This window comes from Helicoverpa zea, chromosome 29, assembly GCF_022581195.2.
Source record: "Helicoverpa zea isolate HzStark_Cry1AcR chromosome 29, ilHelZeax1.1, whole genome shotgun sequence".
In the NCBI taxonomy this organism is placed as follows: Eukaryota; Metazoa; Arthropoda; class Insecta; order Lepidoptera; family Noctuidae; genus Helicoverpa; species Helicoverpa zea.
In genome coordinates, this window is record NC_061480.1 from 6,876,514 (window position 1) to 6,898,622 (window position 22,109).

The 22,109-nt window shown below is 37.5% G+C and overlaps 2 protein-coding genes across 2 annotated transcripts; both read right to left on the bottom strand.

Annotated features, from left to right (window-relative positions):
* Window positions 1-9,234: 9,234 nt before the first annotated feature.
* On the bottom strand, window positions 9,235-20,708 carry LOC124644009. The gene is made up of 3 exons (XM_047183185.1): window positions 20,524-20,708; window positions 19,602-19,783; window positions 9,235-13,503 (listed from the first exon to the last, which is right to left on the bottom strand). The coding sequence occupies exon 3, from the start codon at window positions 13,491-13,493 to the stop codon at window positions 11,196-11,198; it is 2,298 nt and encodes a 765-aa protein (XP_047039141.1). The 5' UTR covers window positions 13,494-13,503; window positions 19,602-19,783; window positions 20,524-20,708; the 3' UTR covers window positions 9,235-11,195.
* Window positions 15,319-19,210, bottom strand: LOC124644007. The gene is made up of 3 exons (XM_047183183.1): window positions 18,693-19,210; window positions 17,826-18,050; window positions 15,319-17,403 (listed from the first exon to the last, which is right to left on the bottom strand). The coding sequence occupies exons 1-3, from the start codon at window positions 18,807-18,809 to the stop codon at window positions 15,343-15,345; spliced, it is 2,403 nt and encodes an 800-aa protein (XP_047039139.1). The 5' UTR covers window positions 18,810-19,210; the 3' UTR covers window positions 15,319-15,342.
* Window positions 20,709-22,109: the final 1,401 nt, after the last annotated feature.

A 22,109-nucleotide genomic window follows, 5' to 3' on the forward strand; every position in this document is an offset into this window, starting at 1 on the left:
TAGCAACTGCCCTACTACGACTTATTTATTTATTTAACAGTTTATGTACACATAAAAACACAAACAAGAATATATAATAGAAAAAATTGTACAAGGGCACAGGTTATCCCAAAAGAAATTTCTTCCAGCAGGCCCGTTATGGGAGAGTTAGAATAAAAGAGATAGGTACAGACTTAATACTTGAGCCGCATTTTTCACTCTCATCTTTTTTGTTTTGTCGGGATCAATGTGTTCATCAGTCAATTTATGCAACATACTTAATTCCCCACGTGACACGTCGGCTTCATAAACCTGAAAGTACTCCTACTTTACTATTTTTAAAACGTTCTCGTGAATATAATGCATTTCTTTATTTAATAAATTATTTCTAATTCCTTTCAACAAGTGTGGAATATCAAACAGTGGGATTATAAGCTGGTTATTTACATTAATAATAACCTTTATTTTTAAATGTTTTTTTTTAGAAATTATCTCAAATTATCTCAAATTATTATCTCAAATTCAACTTGAATTACGCGTTTCAGTTGTATTCTTTTTTATTCTAACTAGTAAAGGTACTAGAGGTTTTATTGTTGAATTATATTGAGTTTAGATAACCATATGCTAAATTTTAGGCTGTTCAATCACAATAACTCGATTTCGGGTGACTTGTGGGTTGGAACGTTTCTGCATAACTACGTCCAAGTGGTCTCCGAGTCTGACGGATCGTTTGTAAATTTTACTCGAATGTCATCATCTGATTTTGAAACTTTATTGCAAATGATCGCACCTTCCATAGTTAAACAGGATACATGGAACGCTACTAGTTCTCATATCAGACTTGCCATTACATTGAGGTACTTGTTGACTGGAGATTCTTATGCTTCCTTGTCGTACACTTTTCGAGTGTCAAAACAACTGATACGTAAAATAGTACCACAAGTTTGTAAAAAACTGATAAAAAAATTGAAGATATTTGTAAAGGTAAGTTAAAGACAACGCATACATTATTAAATTGTATTTTTATTTTCAGTAAAATAAATTTTTATCTTTTACTTGACAGAGTACAAATAGATATAGCGACCAACGTAAATTAATTTGTATTATTGTCATTAATTCTAGTGTAGTGTCCCCTGCTTCACGTGGTGGTATGCGTAGGTCTGACATCTTATTACAAACGAATGCAGACAATTTTCCGGTGCTCTTAAAGTCTACACATCCATCAACCATCTTAGGGACAATAATATGGTCCCAACAATGCTATATCATCACGTAAATTGTCGTGATTATAGTTCGGCGGTATTATCTCATCCGCGTTTTGAAGTAGATGGTTATGCCATATGACTCCTGGTATGGGGTTATTCTCTATAAAGCGTCTTCGATAACGCTCAGGGGTCGCAGGATCGGCTAAGGCTTCAACTGTTCGTCTCAGGGATGAAAACAATATGTTCTGGGGTTGTGGAATAAAACGACCACGGTCGTCGTTTTCGACACGCGAGACGGCTGGGATATACACCCCTTCATCATAACTGATGATTCCTACTGCGTTTACTAATCGTTTTACCGGTTCCGGAGCTATCACAACGGTTTGTGCTATACGCAGCAAATCTGCGATTACTTCACAATTGTAGACTTGATCTGTATCTCGGGCCGGCAAAGGGTAAGCAGTTTTCAGGTTTTCTAACTTTGCTTCTAAAACTGCTAAGAATACTCGATATTGCGCGTAAACATTTGGGACCACAATCTCGTGGTACGAAACGGCTATAAAATTTAGGTGACATAGTCCAAAACCAATACCTCGTGTAGTTATTGTTAATGTAATTGCCTTCAAGTTATGGTTTTCACCTATTTTTGCGAGTAAGTCATCATCTGACTTCGCACCTGGATGTAATGTTGATTTTATCATCGTATCTATTCCAACTGTTGTTTTAGCACCTTCAATTTTTCGCTTATTCTCCATTCTTGCCGTTTGAAACCCTTGCCTCGAACGCGTTTGTCCTCGTCCTCTTCGTGGTGGACGTGACGCGCCTCTACTCGGTGGAAACAAGTTTCCGTAGCTTTCGTAAACATTGTAACGCTGGCGGCTAGCGCCGGGAAGATTAATGCCATCGTATTCCATGATGATGGAAAGCGCCTTCTCGGGACTGGAATCAGCACCCCTAAAAATCGCACAAACATCTCGGTTATTTCCTTACCATAATCCTGAATATTTAAATTATTTTGTCTACATTTTTGCAATTTATCTTGTATGGCAGGGGCTGATTTTTGGGGCAAAAGCTCTTTCCGCATATCATTGATCAAATCAGTTGCATTTGAATAACTACACTTTAGTTTCAATTTTGCACCTTGGGACAATCTGCTTCTCAATACAAACTGAATCAATTTACGTTTACATTCATCTTTTTCCAATACAGAGGCATAGTACTCGATGTTATCAATCAACTGTTTAGTATTGAGTTCATCGTCAGTCATTTGAGTAAGTAAGGATAAAGCAGTTTTTAGATTAAATGTTTCCGCCATGTTTACATTAATTTCAGAGTCGGTTATATCAGAAACTTTATCTTTAAAATCACTAGATTTATTTTTTGTACACAGGAACTCTATATCAGTATACAGAGACTGAAAATCGAAGGACAATTTGGTAACTAAATCGGTGTCCTGGGTAGATAAATTTCCTTTATTTATCTCTTCGTTTAATTCACTTATAAGTAACGTATACTCGCTATAAAATATTTTTGCCTCCTCTAACTTTTTAATAATAATCTGCCCTTGACGCCTATTAGGACCAATTTTAATCAAATAAGTCCTTATATTTTTCAGTTTATCATACAAATCTTTTAATTGTAAAATCATAACTTACCAAGCGTTGTCGTCACATGACGTGTAGAACTTACCGATGATAGTAACACACGTTTTATTTGTTTTTATAACTTAGAGTCCACTAGTAAAGTTCAAAGTCTTAGTAGTCATACTTGATTGCGAAATGTATTATGTCGTTATGTGTTGTCTAGGCCGTATTTATTTATTATTATGTATTTATTTTAATATATTTGTTAGGAAATATTATTTAACACGCACTTAACTGCACTGCACTTTTCACCTTTTTTATATTATATCTAAGCAAATATTTTATCTCCATTTAACCGCACTTCACATTTTTTTTTTTTTTGAACATATTATTTACCGAACTGATACCGTATATTACGTCGCACCGTCATGCTATGTTCTCGCTTTTTGCATCCCGGCGGCCGCGACGAAGAAATGAAGAGCGCAAGTTTTGCCGATGTATTTCCTGCTGCATCCAGCGCCTATGACACTTCCTATACATTCGGTACAGGAAAATAAGTAGACCAACTCCCAAAATCAATGCGATTATCCTCAGAATTATGCTCGCAGTACTGAGATGAAACTTGATTTCTTCAAATGATGCCTGGTTGGACCCACCGGCTGCGTTTTGGACGACAACTTTTTCTTCATTTGACTGTGTGGTTCCCATGTTGGCACTTTTCGACGTATAAAACAATACACAAGGGTACTATGAGTGAGACTAAATTGTTCATCTTGCCAATGACGATGACTAAAGTTCACTTATTGTTTTACATTCTTATACCAAAAACAGTTCAGACTTCTGCGCGATAGGTATCACATACGCGACACTCGTATGACACCTTCTTTTGGCAGGATCGCCATGTACGGTAGGTGTAAAGGAGCGAAATGAAACGGTTGACTGCTCAGAATATACTGCGTTTATTAATGAAATATAATTAATTTATACACTATTAGGATAACAAAGATTATGATATAGAGGGGACACTACACTAGTGCTCGAGGAATCCATAGTTGCAAGTATATTTTTGTAGGTGTGTAGGGTGACGTGTAGTGGAGAATAAATGATAGTCCAGGGTGCACAATACAGAAGCGGAAAGTTTATTATGCACAGCACAAGTACACGTACAGTTTGTACACACACACACAGAATAGAAAGTCAGAAGGAAGAACAAGAAGAAGCACAGAGAGTCACAAGCACAAAATACAGTACAGTACATACAGTTTAGCCTAGACAGATCTAAGCAGAAAAGCAAGAACGGTTTTTACAATTTGAAATGTAGGCGTTAGCGCAGCGAACGAAAGCCGACTGGTGCAACAGGCCTTGTCCCGCGTGCGCGAGTGCAACGCCTTTGCTCTTCTGCCTTCGCGAAGGTTCCGCTGCTTTGTACATTAGGGTCATGGCACATTATACCGGCACCGCAATCAGCACCGCACAGCACCGCTCACCGCGCACCGCACAGCTGCAGCACGGCGTCGCCTCGAATTTAGACTACGGCTAGCTGCCAGAGCGCTAATTTATTGACTTCCTTTCAGCATTTTTCCGAATGACCTTAAAAAACTTTACAGTTTGTCCCATAGTAAATTTACAATCCCATGAACGTATCATATCACAGAAGCATTTGACAAGATTTTGTAGTCTTTCATAGGGACCTTCGAAACGTTGCCACGTCTTCCCCCAGACCAGGAGCTCACACAGAACACAGAAACTCCCGTGAAACCATTGAGTCGATCAATTTATAGCCAAAAGTCAAGGCATTTCCTTCACATGGTTGAAACAAAAATCCCAGCTGTTGTTATAGTTTTGATCTGTCAGTTTTATTCATTAAACTTCTTTCCAGATTGTCTAGTTGTTGCTTGTCACTTACACAACATGTCTCCCTGCCTGAAGGTTTAGGATGAAGTACCCAAAACGGGCGATGTTTCGTGAAAAATGAATCTTTAAAATTTGCTTCTGATAGTAATTTTTTGTGTAAAACTTTCAGTGGGGCTGTAAGGTACCGTTTCTGCATCCTCCTCTTGTTTTTTGTTATAAATTCTTTCTTGCCAGCAGAAATAGTACTTACATCGTCATTGTTGTAAAAATTTTCGATTGATTCTAACACTTGTTGGCGAAGCAAGTGAAATTTTGTGTTCTTTTTGGACCTCAAAAGGGAAATAGTTCTAAAACGATTCTTATTATACACGCCTTCTCTTTAGTTATCTCTAGGTTGCTATCATCATTCTGTTTTTTTGATATGTCACTCTTGTTATTGAGATTTGCTTTTAGCCTTAAAATTTTCATACTTTGATTTTCATTAATTTTCCGCAGGTTCTTTATAATATTTAACAATTTAATTCTCTTCTTCAATTCGTGATATCTTATCTTCCTTACTGCTTTTTGTACGTCTTCTTTTGTAAATAAACCGATAGGGTCTTTTGTAAAATCGGTTTCTTCAGAAATTTCATCTGCTTGAACATTAATTACATTTGGAAACTCTGATGCCGCTTCTTTTTGTCGCTGTCTATATTTCTTCGAATTTTCCTTCCACTACTTACGCAATTTTCTTTGTTGACGTGGACTTTTTTCTGTGATGGATGTCTGTTTCTTTTCTTCTTTACGTTTCTTGTATTTGGCTCGTTGTTTTTGCTGAGCTAAACGTTCTGCTTTCGTTTTAGCCATAGCTGTCTCATCTGAGTAATGAAATAGAGTAAACAAGTTAGTTTAAAACTATTAATTTACATCTAAATGTTCTATTGTCCAGTAATAAAATTTAGAAGAACCTAATTATATAAATATATATTGCTCTTGAAATGCCTAATTTATTACACCTAAATCATTAACCTCTATATAGCGTCATTGAACGTAACAAAAATTTCATTTTCCTCAAAAGAAATCATTCACCTCATCTACAAATTGACGATGAATGATGTTACGATAAATGACGAAACAAGTTGAAACACGTTCCTGTCCAAGCAAACGCAAACCTACAATGTAACACTGTTCTTCATAATTAATACAAATTCAATATTATCCATGTTCATTTATCATTAAAATAAAGTAAAATATACTTACCAACAATATTTCCAATCGTTTAATGACGGAATTCGTTGACAAACTAAAATCAATTCACTTCAAAACGTAATTTTACTATGTATACGTGCAGACTCGTATGAATATCAACGACGACTGAAGTGGCGTGCGGGGGAAGCTACTCGAAATGCGTTTGGTTACTTGTATGAAATATTTTCGTTGAACAAATTTCTTGAAACAAAAATCGTGGAAACTAATGACGATATTTTTGTGACGAATTTTTAAATGGTTATATAACGATATTAGGGGTAAATCTCGATTTAAGAAAAGTAATAAATATTAAGTTTATACTTAAAACATTACTTAAGGAATTAAATCAAATAAGATTTAGGCAAACTTGTATGAGATTTTGTAAAATTAGTAAACATGGTAATGAAAGTAACGGAGAAGTTAATGATTTCCGTGATACAATTTTTAAGTTTTAATATTGTGGTATAATTGTTTTGTTATTTTATTACCTACTAATCATAAATAAATGTATAAAGAATATTCTTAGGTATATTTTACATATGGCGTAGTGGTATTTTTGTGAAAAAATAGAATCCCACCAATAATATGCTAATTTGAAAATCCACCCGCCCCCTTCAGATTTACTAAATTAACAAATGCAAATATGTAGAAACTAAAATTTTTATCAATATTCAGTTACAGCTTTAGAAATAAAAAAACAAGCAATAACACTACAAGTAAGTAGGTAATTAAAATGAATTACAAACATTTCAAATTTTGTTTTCTGGCTTTTAATGTACTAAATTTATTAATTACGTCATCAAAGTACAAAAACGACGCTGTTTTTCTTTCGATCGACAAAATAGACAAGCTAGCAAGTCGCTCTTCACTCATGACTGATCGTAGATAATTTTTTATCAGTTTTAGTTTTGAAAAATTTCTTTCGCACGACGCCACTGAAATACTAATTGTAAGGAAATTCTGAAGTATCAGACATGTTGGGCAGGGATTCGGTAAAGTCCCATCTAATAATGAATTCAAAGATTTTTTCGCACTCCATAAAGCAGCTTCCTCCGTTGAAGTATTAGTTGAAACTGCAGTGGATAGCATTATTAAAATTTGAGTTTATGAAAGAAAAGGGAGAAATAAACTGGACTTATTTGGAGTAAACATTACCAAAAAAAAAACAAATGTCAGTTTACGCCACATCTTCAGTATCTGAAATAATGAGGATTTCGTCTGAAGTTGGTTCCACTTCTTCAAATTCGAAATTAGAATCCGGTGGGAAATAACGCACATTGTCCATTGTCACTTCCAACATAGAATAAACTTTTGGGGGTAAAGATAATAAAAAACATCGTTCCAGTATGTCATTATGAGACTTTGCTTACTTTTCCTTCTTCCTTGATGTTTGTAGGAATGCCGTCCTCTTCGGTGTCTGTTACTTCGGTCATAATTGATATAGCTAGCTGACCTTCATCATAGGTTAAGCCTAACCTTTTAACTATATATGGCATCAAAAACCAGTCAGCACCAGGAAGCGAATTTTCTACTCTCGTAAGTTTGTCAGCATTTTTCGAGGCCATACAGGTTTGGTAAACAAAGCTTATTTAGTCATGGTTTGATGCTACTAGTGACTAAATAATAATTCGTTTGTATTAGGTAATCAACCTTAGGAAACTAGAACTGTATGATTATAGAAATATTCTGATTTCCTAAATAAAAAATGTTTGCAAAAGAAAATAACTTTTGTTAGGTAATATAATTTACCTACACGCATTATTTGTAGTGCATACCAAGTTTTTTGAATACGCGAATTTGCGAATACCAAATATTCGCATACATTCATTATCATCCTCCGAGCCTTTTCCCAATCATGTTGGGGTCGGCTTCCAGTCTAACCGGATTCAGCTGAGTACCAGTGTTTTACAAGAAGCGACTGCCTATCTGACCTCCTCAACCCAGTAACCCGGGCAACCCGATACCCCTTGGTTAGACTGGTGTCAAACTTACTGGCTTCTGACTACCCGTAACGACTGCCAAGGATGTTCTATGACAGCCGGGACCTACAGTTTAACGTGCCATCCGAAACACAGCCAATGGTGTCTAAGATATACTTAGAAATTACATACAAACTTAGAAAAGTTGCATTGGTACTTGCCTGACCTGGGATCGAACCCGCGCCCCCTCGTACTTGAGGTTGGTCCTTTACCCACTAGGCCACCACGACGTACGACGACGGACGATGAATGTATTCGCATACATTCATTACGCTAGTAATATTATATTTTCATTGACAAGGCTGTACAATTTGTTCTGAGATTACAGATAATGCCATTTTTTTCGAGACAACCTTCAGGAACGCAGCTAAGCACCTTTTTTCCATCTTCCAGTGTTTGCACAATCGTAAATGGCATTATCTGTCAGAATAAATTGTATAGCCTAACTAAAATATAGCATAACTTACCGATATATTTTGTTTTCTTGAAGAACACTCACGATTCACCGCGATCACTACACAAACAAAATGGTCACCAGTGTGATAAAAAAGATCACTGGAATTTTAAAACTTTTCAAAACATTTTAATCGTAGTTAGAAGAACATGGACCCTTTATTTGTTTTGCCATTTGTTGTTTGCCAGATTGAGATGCATGGGCTTCACCCAAATTAACGAGCACCTTCCTTTTTTCATCTAGCCAATTAGATTTGTTAATAATTCTGTTTTTTGTTATTGCTTTTCTTACATACTGACGCTTTTTTTTTCTATGGTGCGGTGTTGATGAACCAGACATTTCGCTGGATCCTAACGGACTAGATCTTAAGGTGGCATCAGAAAGAATAGCGCTACTCTCACTCAAATAGTTAAACTCATTTTCGGGGTCCCTAAAGGTCCTGCATGGACTTGGCATTGGTGTTGTAACCAAAGATTTTTCATTATCATTTTCAGGTACTTGTCGTGGTGTTTCATTTTCACAAACAGGTGTGTCTAGAAAGCAATTTCCAATTCCATCATTCGAAATTTCCCCCACCTTGTCAATTATATATTTTAAATCACTTTGCGATAATATATTAGCAGCTGCATGGTTTTGTTCTTCATAATAGAATTGAATAAAATCCATTTCGGGCGGCGTATTTCCATATCCGTGTACATTAGGAGGTAATGCTGCCTTGAAACACGCACGGATTTGTTGCGCTAACTGCCTTGAAAAAATCGTGTTCAATTCAAGGCACATGTCCTCCAATCGCGCACGGGTTTGTAACGCCATATGTTCTTCCAAACACGTGTTCAATTAAGACTATGCGTCCTCCAATCGCGCATGGGTTTGCAAGGAGTATGCGCCACAAACCCGTGTGTATTTGAAGGTATTTTTGTGTGAATGGTAATATGAATAGACAAGAAAACTCGAACGGTTTTTAACTTTTTATTAAGACAAAATAATACAAAAACAAATATGATATAGTAGGAAATGTTATACCTAGGAAAAGTTATACCTAACACAATCAATGTTTTTTGGCAGATGGTTCATTTTCATCAATATTAAATGCAATATTATGAACACGTTTTCTTTTAACAGTTTCTGACTTGGCTGGTCGTCCTGATTGAATCCTTCCACTGCATGGAAGACCTCTCTCTTTCCGGCGACTGATCGATGTTGGTTGTACACGAATTTTTCGAGTTTTTTGGCTGCGATTTTTTTCAACTATAAATGATATAATACTCGATGGAGTTTGTAGCTTCGATAAATCAGATCCAAACTTTTCAAGAATGTTCGTGTATGCAGCATTGGAATCCTTTCCCAAGATTTCAGTGATTCTTTTCCACTGGAAACTTTGGCGGCTGACTGATTTATGGTGTTTGATTGTGGCGTAGGTGGGAAGCCCGACGGGTTCGAAGTAGGCTGAAGAAACTGGTTGGGAAACGGGGATGCCTCACAATGTACGCTTGAAGCGCGCTGCAATGGGCGGCCCGCGCCCAATGCTACCAACGGCGCGGCGTCGCTCGATGGAGGCGCGGACGCCCCGACAGCCCTGCTTCGCCGGATCACGGTCGGCGCCGAAGCACCCGCAGGCACCGACGTCACCTCTGGGTAGGGCAGCGGAGGTGTTGTGATCCCATCGTCGTCGGTATCACCACTCGTTGGCGGTGGTGCTGCATTTCCTTCCAACGGCGACGCCGACATCGGTGCAGCAATGTACCTTTCCAGCAACGACACCCGCTTCAGCAAACGACGGTTTTCCATCTCGGCCAAAAGCCGACGTCGCAACTTACACTCTCGTTTTTCTTTTTTACTTTTATGCGAACCCATAGTAAACACAGCACTTTATACAACACAACACAACACAATAATCTCGTCCCACTACTGAGTTAAAAGACAATTTAGTGTTTGTGATAAACGATTACGCTCGATACATAAGCGACTAAACGGCTAGTCAATCCGATCGTCACGATGTCCCGTGGGCACAGTGTTGCCAGTATGATTTCCCAAAAAAGGATGGTTGGCTTTCTAAAAAGGTACGGTTTTTAACTTCAAGGTACGGTTAGGTCGGGATACTTCTGCAAGAACTAGATCAGTTTTATTTTTCTTCGAGTTGGCTGTCTGCGACCATAGGTTGGAAAAAAAGCGATAGGGAATCGAATGTTCAGAACGATATGGTAAAGTAGAACATTATTACCGATTGCCAATATCGAACAAATTCATTCGTAAATCAATTAGAGAAATGAGGTTATAAATCAATATAGAGTTACGGAAAGGAGTAAAGTCATTATATTCGTTAATGATGCAGTGAATTAAAAATTTTTTTGATAATAATTTATCATAGTAGTACGGTTTTGCTAAAATGTTGAAAAATGCTATAGTCTACTCATATCCTACAGCGAAAACAAGTTGTTTGTCAAAAAAATTATGAAAATAATGTTTTAGGAACTAAGAAAATCCCATCTAAATAATTTGTGTCCATATTTTAGTGTCAAATGTGACAGAAAGTCGAAGAAAGTATGAGTCTCATTATTTTCTATTAGTTTCTCAACAGACTGTAATTGTAAAATAATAATTTGACTTACCACGAGTTTATAAATAAATAACTTGCTAATACATGCTTGAAGCTCCAATAGTTTGGATATGTGTCATTCCGTTTGTAGATATGCTTTGCTTCATTCCAAAATACTTAATACTTAGCCTGCACCCATGCTCAATGCAAGTTAATAGTTTTCATTTCAATCTACAAAATTAGTAATATTTCTCTACAGATAAATATTTATTCATCTCGAAATCATTAGTTTTCAAAATTTACAAAAAAGGTAATTTGATGTTGTATTTAGGTGTTTACTTTATCAGCGAAATCCGTCACTACTGAATCAAATTAATTTTAGTACTTTATCTTCTTATTTAACATAGAAGAGCTGGGTTCAAAATTGTGTATACCACCTTGTTGCTGTATAGATGAACTAATAGCCATTAATGCAGCAATAGTTTCGGTATTGAGACGATTCCGATGTTCAGTCTTTATCAGCTTTAGTTTGCTAAATACTCTTTCCACTGAGGCATTAGAAAAAGGCAGAATTAATAGAAATCCTATCAGGATTTTCAAATTTTTGAATTTTTCTGTACCAGCTATGTCCTTTAATTTAAATACTTTTGTCCAAAAATCAGCAGCATTCATTTGAATCGATATACTGTCGTCCACACTTGCCAGATCTAATAAACAGTACTCCCGCCATTCGTTTATTAATGCACTTTTATTCAGATATGTGGGGGCTAAAAAAGGAAATCTGTTTAAAATTGAAGTTATCATTTGTGGATCAAACGATTTTATAATTTTTGGTTCGACTATTTGGATTATGTCATATATTGGGTCTGTAAATATAAATCTTTGTTTTATTTGTTCTATTACTTCAACATAAAATGCCAGGCAATCTAGTTTGAATCTTTCCAGGTCCTCTTTTCTAACATCATTTTGAACCTCCTTGAGGCTTGAGTCCACAGAAACACCAAGGTACAAATTTTCCAAAGGCAAGTACAACCTTGGGTTTTTATGTTCGATCTCTAGAGGAGGCGTGTTTTTGACGTGATGTAAATCAATGAAGTTACTTGCAATTGTGCGGATGAGCCCTTCTACGGCAGGTTTCAGTTTATGAAGTAATGGCGATTCAGACTGAAAAGTAATATTGAAGTCATTTAGCAGGTCTAGCACATATGCCATGAACTCGAGATAAAATTTTGTAAACTGGTTACGCAAACTGAAAATGATACTTTCAGTTATTCTGGACGGATCTTCCACTATTTCAAGTCTGAAATAGGCTTCCAGTGCAGGATACTGTTCCAGCGTTCGGTCGACACATGCCTTTAAAGAAAGCCACCGGGTTGTTGCCGGCAAAAGAATCTGATGAATTTGTGTTTGGTAGAAGCGTTGCATTTCTGCAAGCTTCTGTTGTCGGTTGTGGCTGCGGCTGAAATGGGAGCCAATGTTCCGTAACATATCTTCTACTGATTTTGGCAGTTGTAGACAAGCTTTGGAGGCAGCCAAATGAATCATATGGCAAGAGCAGCGGACACACACTATGTTAGGAAGTCTTTCTTTCAATTTGGCGAACACAGAATTATATTCGCCGACCATCACGTTCGTCGTGTCTGAAGAAAATCCCACTAAGTTTTCTAGTGGGATATTTTTAGTTTCAACGCTCTGTATTAATGCGTTATACAAGTCATCAGCCGTACCTGAGGCCATTTCCAGCAAATCGAAGAATTCTGTTTTTATTTTAAATTCTTTGTCACAATATATCACTGTCATCGCACATTGTTTTTTTGTGCCAACATCAGTTGTTTCGTCCATTATTAGGCAAAAGAAATTACCGGGTTGTTTTAAATAATCATGCAAAGTACTTTGAAGACTGGGCCCTAAAATTTGTGTTACAACTGCTGTTGCTTTCGTACGACCCATCTTCATCTTCTGAGCAATTTTCGAATCGGGGCAAATGTCCGCTATTAAGCTAACTAGAGTGTCTGATAAGAGGAATGGTAAATTATTTGTAGCCAGCATTGCAGCAATTTTAAGCTCACCTCTTTTTACTGAGAGATCTTCATCTGATGGTTTTAATGATTCTTTAATATTTGATGTGGATTTAATGGCTTTCATTATTGATTTGTGTTTATCAGTTTCAGAGTGTCGTATCAAGTGCGGCTTGTGGTTGGGTAACGTAGTTTGACAGTATTTGCATTTTGCACTGATTGTGCCTTTAACTGTGTCTGAAACTAGCCACTCTGAAAGTTCTTTAATTTCTAACCATTTCTCGCTAAAAACATATAAATGTTTTTCAGTCTTATCCGATGCTTTTTTAGATTTGGTTGGAATATTTTTTTTATGCTCTTCATTACTTGTTGCTATCTGGATTTCTTCATTTTCGTTACAAGTATCAAGTAAGGCTTGTGGTTTTTTTTTGTTAGATAGATTTGATTCGTCTAGCAAACTGAAGTCGTTGGAAGGATTTGATTCTTGTGGCTGGGTAGGTTTTATTATTATTAGTGCATCAGTACATGAAGGGCCAGGGATACTAGGACTTAAACATTTCTTCTTAGTTGAATGACCAGGTTTAGTAGGCTGGTTACTATTTTGAGAGCTATTATTATCAGGAGGGTCACGTTTTCGCTTCGTTATAAATCTGTCCATTTCCCAACACCTGCGTTTGGACAAAAAACATGCCATCCATCACACACAGCACCATGCAAAGGTACGGTAAGGTACGGATAGTTTAGTTTGAAAGGGAAGGTAAGTTTGCGTAATTCACTAAATAGAAACAATATAATATATAAGCATGTGACGGGTGGCGCCATCTGTTCATGAAAGTTTCTAGGCCAACTAACAATTTAAATAACTAAGATTTTCAATTGTCTTCATTTCTATCTGATACATTGTGTTCTGTGCATTCCGCAAACTTTTACTTCGACCGTTCACGGAGTATATACGTACACCATAATACAATATTAACAATTTTCTTATTAAAAATGTAGGTAAGTATAGGTAGAAAAAAAAGTTATGAAACAAAAAATATTAAAACGAAGTATAATTTATTATTTAATATAATAAGTTCAAATATTAGAATCACATGCATACATACAATTGGCTACTTGACAGCCTTCGAAAAAATATTTAAAAACTTACGTACGTTTATAATAAACCTCTTACAATTATGCTTTTACGAAAAAAAGCGTTATTTAATAGTAAAAAAAGTATTTATTAATTTAAAATTTACGCGAAAACAGCTGGTCACGTGACATTTGATGACGTCGCATTTCAAAAACGTCAATTTCTCGCCAATCAGTGAACGTTGTTTCAAACTAACAGATGACGTTTTGCTTGACATTTTCTGTGAGATGTGACGTCACAAGATGGCCGACCACGTTTCGAATCTTATAATCCACAGATAAAAAGGCAAATCTATTTTGCAAAAATAAAATATTTAAAATTTCTTTTGAAGCGAAATACCTATTGTGTAATTATATTATTTGGTTACAAGCTATCATATTGAACATATTTCATCGTTACAACTGTCAAATAGCCAATTACTTGAATGAATTTATGTGATATACGTAAATGCTCCGAAATTATCCAAAGGAGAAGGGAATGGCTCCATAGGTTCCTGGGCCCAGGTGTTAACTGAATCAAAGTAGCCTTATTTGTAAGAGGATATAATAACAAGGCTTCACTAAAAATTTGGTGAATTTTGGCTACCCAGAAACCAAGTTATCTGAATTATAGTAAAAGTTAGGTTATATTATAACATTGTATTTTTTATGTAATTTGCGAAATACTTCTGAATCACTTCGGTTGTGTAATGGTTTTATGCATGAAGCATGTGAAAGCCTAACCTGTTAGATCTTCGAGACATCACCCTACGCAGCGGCAACCGGCGCGTGCCCTGGACTTTGGCCGCGTTTCCACTGACGCGGAGCTGGGCGGAGAGGAGCGGAGAAGAGCGGTGAAAAGTGGTCAGTGTTTCCACTGAAGCGGAGCTGGGCGGAGAGGAGCGCAGCTGAGCGGAGAGGAGCGATGAAGAGCGGTGAGTGGTCAGTGAGCGGAGCAGAGCGGAGTGGAGCATGCTTTTGGAATCGCGCATTTTTACAGACACACTGCACGCGAGTCACGCACCGCCCCGCTCCGCACCGCTCCGTACCGCCCCGCTGTCCTCCGCTCTGCACCCCAATGCTCGCTGTCCTCCGCTCTGCACCGCCTCGATGTATGAATATTCGCTCAGCTCTGCTCCACCCCGCTCGTACTGTTTCCATTGAAGCGGAGCGGAGATTTCAAGCATAATCATTGGTCAATTTGTGCACCGCTAAGCTCCTCTCCGCCCAGCTCCGCGTCAGTGGAAACGCGGCCTTTCGCTATAGTCGAAGACAAGTTTCTACTTGCAATTTCCTGTAACCTATAAGCAGCAGGAACCAACCTTTTAAAAACTAAAAAAGGGAGAAGGAAGTAAAATAAAACACCAATATACTTAATAATTAAACATGTATTATCATTCATCTTCAATTATTATTAGAATGTCATCTAAAAATTGTGCAGGGGGTACGATATTTTCTTGGAATCTTGCCCAACTGAGATACCATATAATGCACATTACATGGGCACAGCAGCCTACAGTTCTTCTACCTACAATACAATTACAATAATATGATAATATTGAATCTCGTCCTCTTCGACAGCTATCAACTAAAATATAAACAAAATATGTTTTGCGACTTATATGGCGGGATTGTATTCGGCCTCGCAATAACCAAGAAGTATTTGAAGCTGACAGCTGTCGAAGAAGGCTGCTGCTTACCTCCCTGCACACTTCTATTATAAACCCATCATTTCCCCGCAAATGTTCACCAAAATAGGACCGTGCCTGCTTTAATTGATATGTACCTAAGCATACAAGAATTAATTCATCATATGACAACTGGGGAAAATCATTTAAATTATCATTATGAATAGTTATTGTTTCAAAATCAGCCCTACGTCTATTATATTGGTTGTTAACAATAAAATCACCTAATATGTTATGTCTATTCATATTTAAATTAATCTGATTAATGATAGCCCCACAGTCTATTCTATCGGTTATGGGAGGGTGAAACCTATTTATGAGAGCAGCAGCCACCTTAAAATCTCTTATTAAACTTCTTGAGGCTGTATTAAAATAACATTGCCTGAATAATTTGAAATCTCTTTTAAACCTACCGTTCACAATCTCAACGACCCAACGGCAAATGGTGACTGCCCTCGATTTGTTTGCGTCAAGTGTTGACAGCTGTGTTTCACCCTGCGCCAAAGTAGCAGGCACGTATGTCCTATATCCACATTGGTTTAACAAAGGTAATGAATCTCGGAAACCCCTATCCAGTATAAATACATCACCATTTTGGAAAAAATCCTGGAGTGGGTTTCCACTTAAAAATTCATGTCTCATTATATCTGAGTCTGACGTGGTAGCTGGATAGGGGCCCAAAACATCAATGATGTAACCATCTGTGCACACCATTAAAAAAGGTTTGGTTAAGTTCCTATATTTATGCAAACTGTATGTTTTTTTTTGATATAAATAATTAGAGCTTTTTTCAATATAACAGTAAGTTCCATCAAATATAGCGATGGGCCTAGAATCTCCTTCAAATAAAGCACTAGGAATGGCTAAGTTCCTTTCTTTTATTTGTTCTCTAGTGATGTGTTCTAAACCTAAGTGCCGAGGCACAAAATGTTCAGTTAATATGTCACGGGCTTGACACAGCCACTTGGCTAAAGTTTTCTTAGATGTTTTAAATAATGTTGCTAATCTTTCATTTGAGTCCCCACTTCTTAATTTGATAAGATAGGCTGCTAAAACTGAAGAACTATTACGAATTTCTATCAATTGTGGAACCTCATCAAATAATTGACGGAACTGAACTTTAGTAAACCCGATCCAGGTATGCACAACATGGTCGTCCATATTATCAATATTTTCAAAATTCAAAAACCTTTCTTTTGGGGTTTCTTTTAGTGTAAACATATCTTGGATATGTCTTGCAGTAAATGTTTGTAAATAATTACTCCTTAAACTATCAAGGAAGTCCCATGCCTCAATTACTAAATGTATATCACAAAGTCGATTATTTTGTGGTACATAATATTTATGCTCATTAAGCAACATTTTTCTCGTTGCTAGAGGAACTCTATATCGTTCAGTTCTCTGGCAACCTTCTATGAAGCACCGTCGCTCTGTTTCAACTGCCCGCATATAATCTGGCAATACAATTGTTGGTTCAGGGTGCTGTTGTACTGGTTCCACAATTGGGGCACTTGGTGAATGTAGTTCCACTGAGGGTTCATGCACATCATCATTACCTTGGTTTTGTTCTGGTTGAATGGAAACATTCTCAGGTTCGTGTAGAATGTTGTCATGATTTTCATCCAATTGTCCAACAGAAACACCAACTGATGATTGGGCTGGCGGTGGGTTACTTTGTGAGGAAGTCGAAGGACCTGTACTCATATGAACAGCAGCTCTGTCTGCTAATATCCAACAGGAATGGCATATACGACTTGCCTCGTCCACCTTCAAAAAAATAAAAATTCACTATTATACTATAATACAGTAGTCCAGATAGTAATAAAAAAAAATAACCCTAACCTAACCTGTGTCGGGTGCCCTTGTCTTTCAGTTAAGTGTTTTATTTTTATGATTTAGTGCTAGTTTTAAATCATGTTAGCTTTACAAATAAATGTTTTATTATTTTAACTAGCTGAACCTCACGGTTTCACTAGCATCTTTGTTTACTGCTCCGCTGCTATTGGATGTAGCGTAATGTTATGTAACCATTCTCAATAAATAGGCTATCTAACAGACAAGATTTTTTAAAGTCGGACTAGTAGATTCTGAGATTAGTGCGTTGAACGCACCAAACAAACTCTTTCACTTTATAATATTAGTATAGATATAGTTTAAATAATTTAAAATATAATACTAAACTATCTTACCGTTTGTGGTAGAATCCACTCTCTAATCACATTATATATCGCAGATTCACGAGCAGAATCATTACGAAGAAGGTGGTTGAACCGCCGGGCTAAGAGTGAACGACCACAGCGGAGACATACGCTTGAATGGCCAACTTGGGTTGGTGCATCAATCGCACGTCTTCCAAGAACCACATCTTGGGCCAAGTCCCAACATGCTTGGCATACAACGTTCTCACTGGTTACCTGAAATAACATAACCATTTAAATCTTGTTCAACCCCTAGTGCATGTTCAATAATGTCGATGTCACAACCGAGACCGAAATTGATTTATCGGGACTCGAGGGTGACCTTCACTTTTTTTATAAGAGAAATGATCAAACTCCACATTCCACAGATTAAAATATATGTCTATTTAAAGGCACACAGCGGGCGCGGCGCGGCGGGACGGGACGGCGACGCGACGCTGAGCAGTTGTAATGTACTAGATACTATGGACGACTTCACACAGAGCGATAGTTACCGTCGCGACGAGCGGGACGGCTCTGTGTGAAGTCGTAGTCGTCTAGATACTATGGACGACTTCACACAGAGCCGCCCCGCTCGACGCGACGGTAACTGTCGCTCTAGTACATTACAACTGCTCAGCGTCGCGTCGCCGTCCCGTCCCGCCGCGCCACGCCCGCTGTGTGAATAGACCATTACAACTGCTCAGCGTCGCGTCGCCGTCCCGTCCCGCCGCGCCGCGCCCGCTGTGTGCAGAGACCTTAAGCTAACTAATTGACTATTGATCTAATATAATACTGTCCAATAAACCGATAGATATGAAGTTAAAATGGCTTGCTAAAAGCACGATTTGAATATGTAAAAAATGGGTAAAAACTTACAGGCTGAGATGCACGCCACTGACGAATAACTGTTAAAATCGCCTCATCCTCCAAGACTTTTCTTCCAATAGAATTACTGCGACCAAGCGCAATCGTACAATTCATACAGCGATCCATGTCGTCGATATCCAATCGATAGGCGTAACAGTTGTCCAAAATCGAGAGCCAGGTAATTCAGAGTAGCAAGATCCGTCGAAAAGCCAAGGTCGTGGGTTTAAATAGTAAAACCAGGAAAATATGTGCGCACTCAGAATGAAAGAAAACAAACGAGTGCATCTGTCAGTCAGTGACAGACGCATGCCACCAACAAGTGTTGCCGGAATAAAAATACAGTAGATTACTAGTAATTCAGGCATTTCAGGCATTATTTAATCGATTATTTAGTCTTATTATCTTAATTTAAGTTTTCTCTCTTCCTGGGTAGAATCCTGGTACCATATTTTGTGATTTTATTTAAAAAAATGTAACGGTTTTTTTAATACATATTTCAGGTAGTTAACTGCTGGGCCCAGAAGTCCCCTTCTCCTTTGGTTGTTATTTCACAAGATGGCAACCTCAATAAAACATTAAAAAAACAGGACGTACATTTTTCAACATCAAACTTATCTGTTTCGTTTTGACGCTAGTGGTGATTATTATTTTTAAATAATTTATTTAGATGTCAAACATTCGAGGCGATTAAATAAAGTTCTACCTTTGACCATCAGATCGGAACAGATAGTTCATAAAATTTTAAGTTTGTCAGTATCTATTTAATAATAATGGATAAAAGGCAATGAACCACACCTTGGCAGTGGTGATAAGAAAAGAAGTAGGATAATAGCATTGTCATCTAGTCATACAACTTTGCCTTCTTGCAGTGCAAACAAAAAACATGAAAAATGCAAACCATCATCAACATCAACTTACCTTGACTTAACTTTTCTTCCGTCTATAGATTCGTATTGTTTCGTCACACGTCGTACATACTTGTGAGAATGAGTTATCTTTAGTTCGATCTCGGTTCCAGACTGACTATAGACATCGGCGAACGGCGATAGTCCCGCAGACTATATTCTGTTTGCTCTGTTTTTTTTTTTAATTCATCGCTCCTGAGGAAGGAAGGCAAGGAATGTAATCCAAACAGCCAAGTCTTATTTGGATGGAAGAAAAAAGTTTTTTAAACGCAAATTCATAATGTTGACAAAACAGGAGAAGGCGATTTTTTTTTTACCCTTTGTAGTTTGCAGTAAAAAATAAATCACTAATATAGAAAAGGTACGAAAAAGGTACGGTCTACACTGAGGTACGGTTGTGGTACGGTTGTGTGATGAATAGTACGGAAAACCGTACTTTTTGGTACGGTCTGGCAACGCTGCGTGGGCAACTGCCTCCCTCCGCCGCCGCCCGCGAGCGCGCGCGCCTGGCGCGAACATCCCTGCGCGCGGGAGGGTTGTGTTGTCGCGAAACAATCACGGCTCTCTCTCTCTCTCTCAGTAGCTAGGAGATTGTGCGGGAGGAACTGAGACTGGGGTTTGAATGTAGTCGAGAGATGTTGTATCTGAGTAGAAAGATGGTTCGGGTGGAGATGCGACTTGAGTGTGTAATAGGGAGATGGTGTAGGTGAAGGGGTTGATGTGACATTTATTTGAACAGAGTATCTGTGTAAATTTCCCAATTCCGCTTCAAATAGAATATCGTTAATGGCCTTCTTGGCATATAACTTTTGAGTAGGGGTCAGTCGTTCTAATGTTTCGGCCCAGTCAAATGCAGTTGACTGAGTGCCACTAACTTGAGATTCTGACAAATAATTACATGCTCGTTCGAGTAATTCATTTTGTGTTTTAAGAACCATTTTTTTCGTGCTGAGTGCAGGTGGTCTTGCGGGTGGTTGTGGGGCTTTCATGAATGAAGAAATAGTCGCAGTCACTTTTTGCTCTGTTTGTGGTTTATCAGATTCAGCTTCATTGTGATTACCATCACCATCACCATCCTGAAAAAGAAAATAAAACAGAATATTAACTTTTTTTATTTATTTCAGAAACCGTCAAAAGAGGAATGGAAAGGATAGCCGCTGATTTTGGGGATAAATATCAATTTTGGAATTGTCTAGGAGCTTTGGATGGTAAACATGTTAAGATCCAAAGACCAGAACACTCCGGATCACTATATTTTAATTATAAAGGTCACTTTAGTATTGTTTTAATGGTACTGGCAAATGCAAATAAAGAATTTATAATGATTGATGTTGGTGCGAATGGCCGAGTATCCGAGTGTTCTGTTTTATACGAAATTCTGGGATCTATATAGTAAAAGTGAATTAGATATACCAGAGCCATCGCCAATGCCATACACATCCGAAAGTTTTCCTTTTGTTTTTATATCTGATGAGGCTTTTGCACTAGGGAAAAACTTAATGAAGCCATATCCACAAAATGCATGTAACAATAATAATGAGCGAAAAGAATTTAACAGGCGACTGTCACGAGCTAGATCAGTTATTGAAGGTGCTTTTGGTATAATAACAAAAAAAATCGGTGTATTTCAAAAGGCAATATGCTTTGAGTCACAAAAAGCCTCAGTGATAGTAACGGCTTGCTGTTATTTACATAATTTCTTAATGAAAACCAAGTCCAGTCGCTACTTTGCATCAAACTAGAAAGTTACAAAAGCTACTGATATGGGACTGAACGTTTTGGAGCCCTCTTCTACCCGTAACTCAACTAATGAAGCCTGATAAGAGAAAGATTCTGCGATTACTTTAGTCGTGAGGGTAAATGAGAATTTAGCAAAAATGACTTTCAATTGTGAACTGACAAAATAGAATAATAATGTGACAGCATTATATCTACTTTGTTTTATTTTATGTTCTATGAGTTAGTACCTACCTACCTGCGGGGTGACAGACGTGGGGGTAACGGGGTGTAATACCACAGAATAATATTAAAATAATAATAAGAAGGTAATTACGTAACAAATACAGAAGAGGTGATTGAAGCAATGGAAGAAGCCGAACTATATAAATACTTAGGTTACAATTTCATAAAACTTAGGTCAAGATTACTAGAACACAAATCCATTAAAGATAAACTCAAAAAAGAATACTTCAATAGAATTCGTTCCTTATGCAAAATGCACTTAGCCAGTAAAAATTTATTTAAATCCATAAATACATATGCGATCCCTATACTTACTTATTCTTTTGGAGTTATAAAATGGTCCAAATCAGAGTTAAACTCACTTGAAGTTAAAACAAGAACTATCCTAACGCAGCATAGATAAGAAGAAATCCATGAATGGCCCTATCGTTCCGATCCAAGCATTATCCTCGTCAACTGTTGAACCATATTTGAATCCTAAAGCATTAACTTCCCTGTCCCACATGTTTAAGGCTCCCTGTCTGATAATTATAGTTTCACCTTCATCCAAGGTCACCTT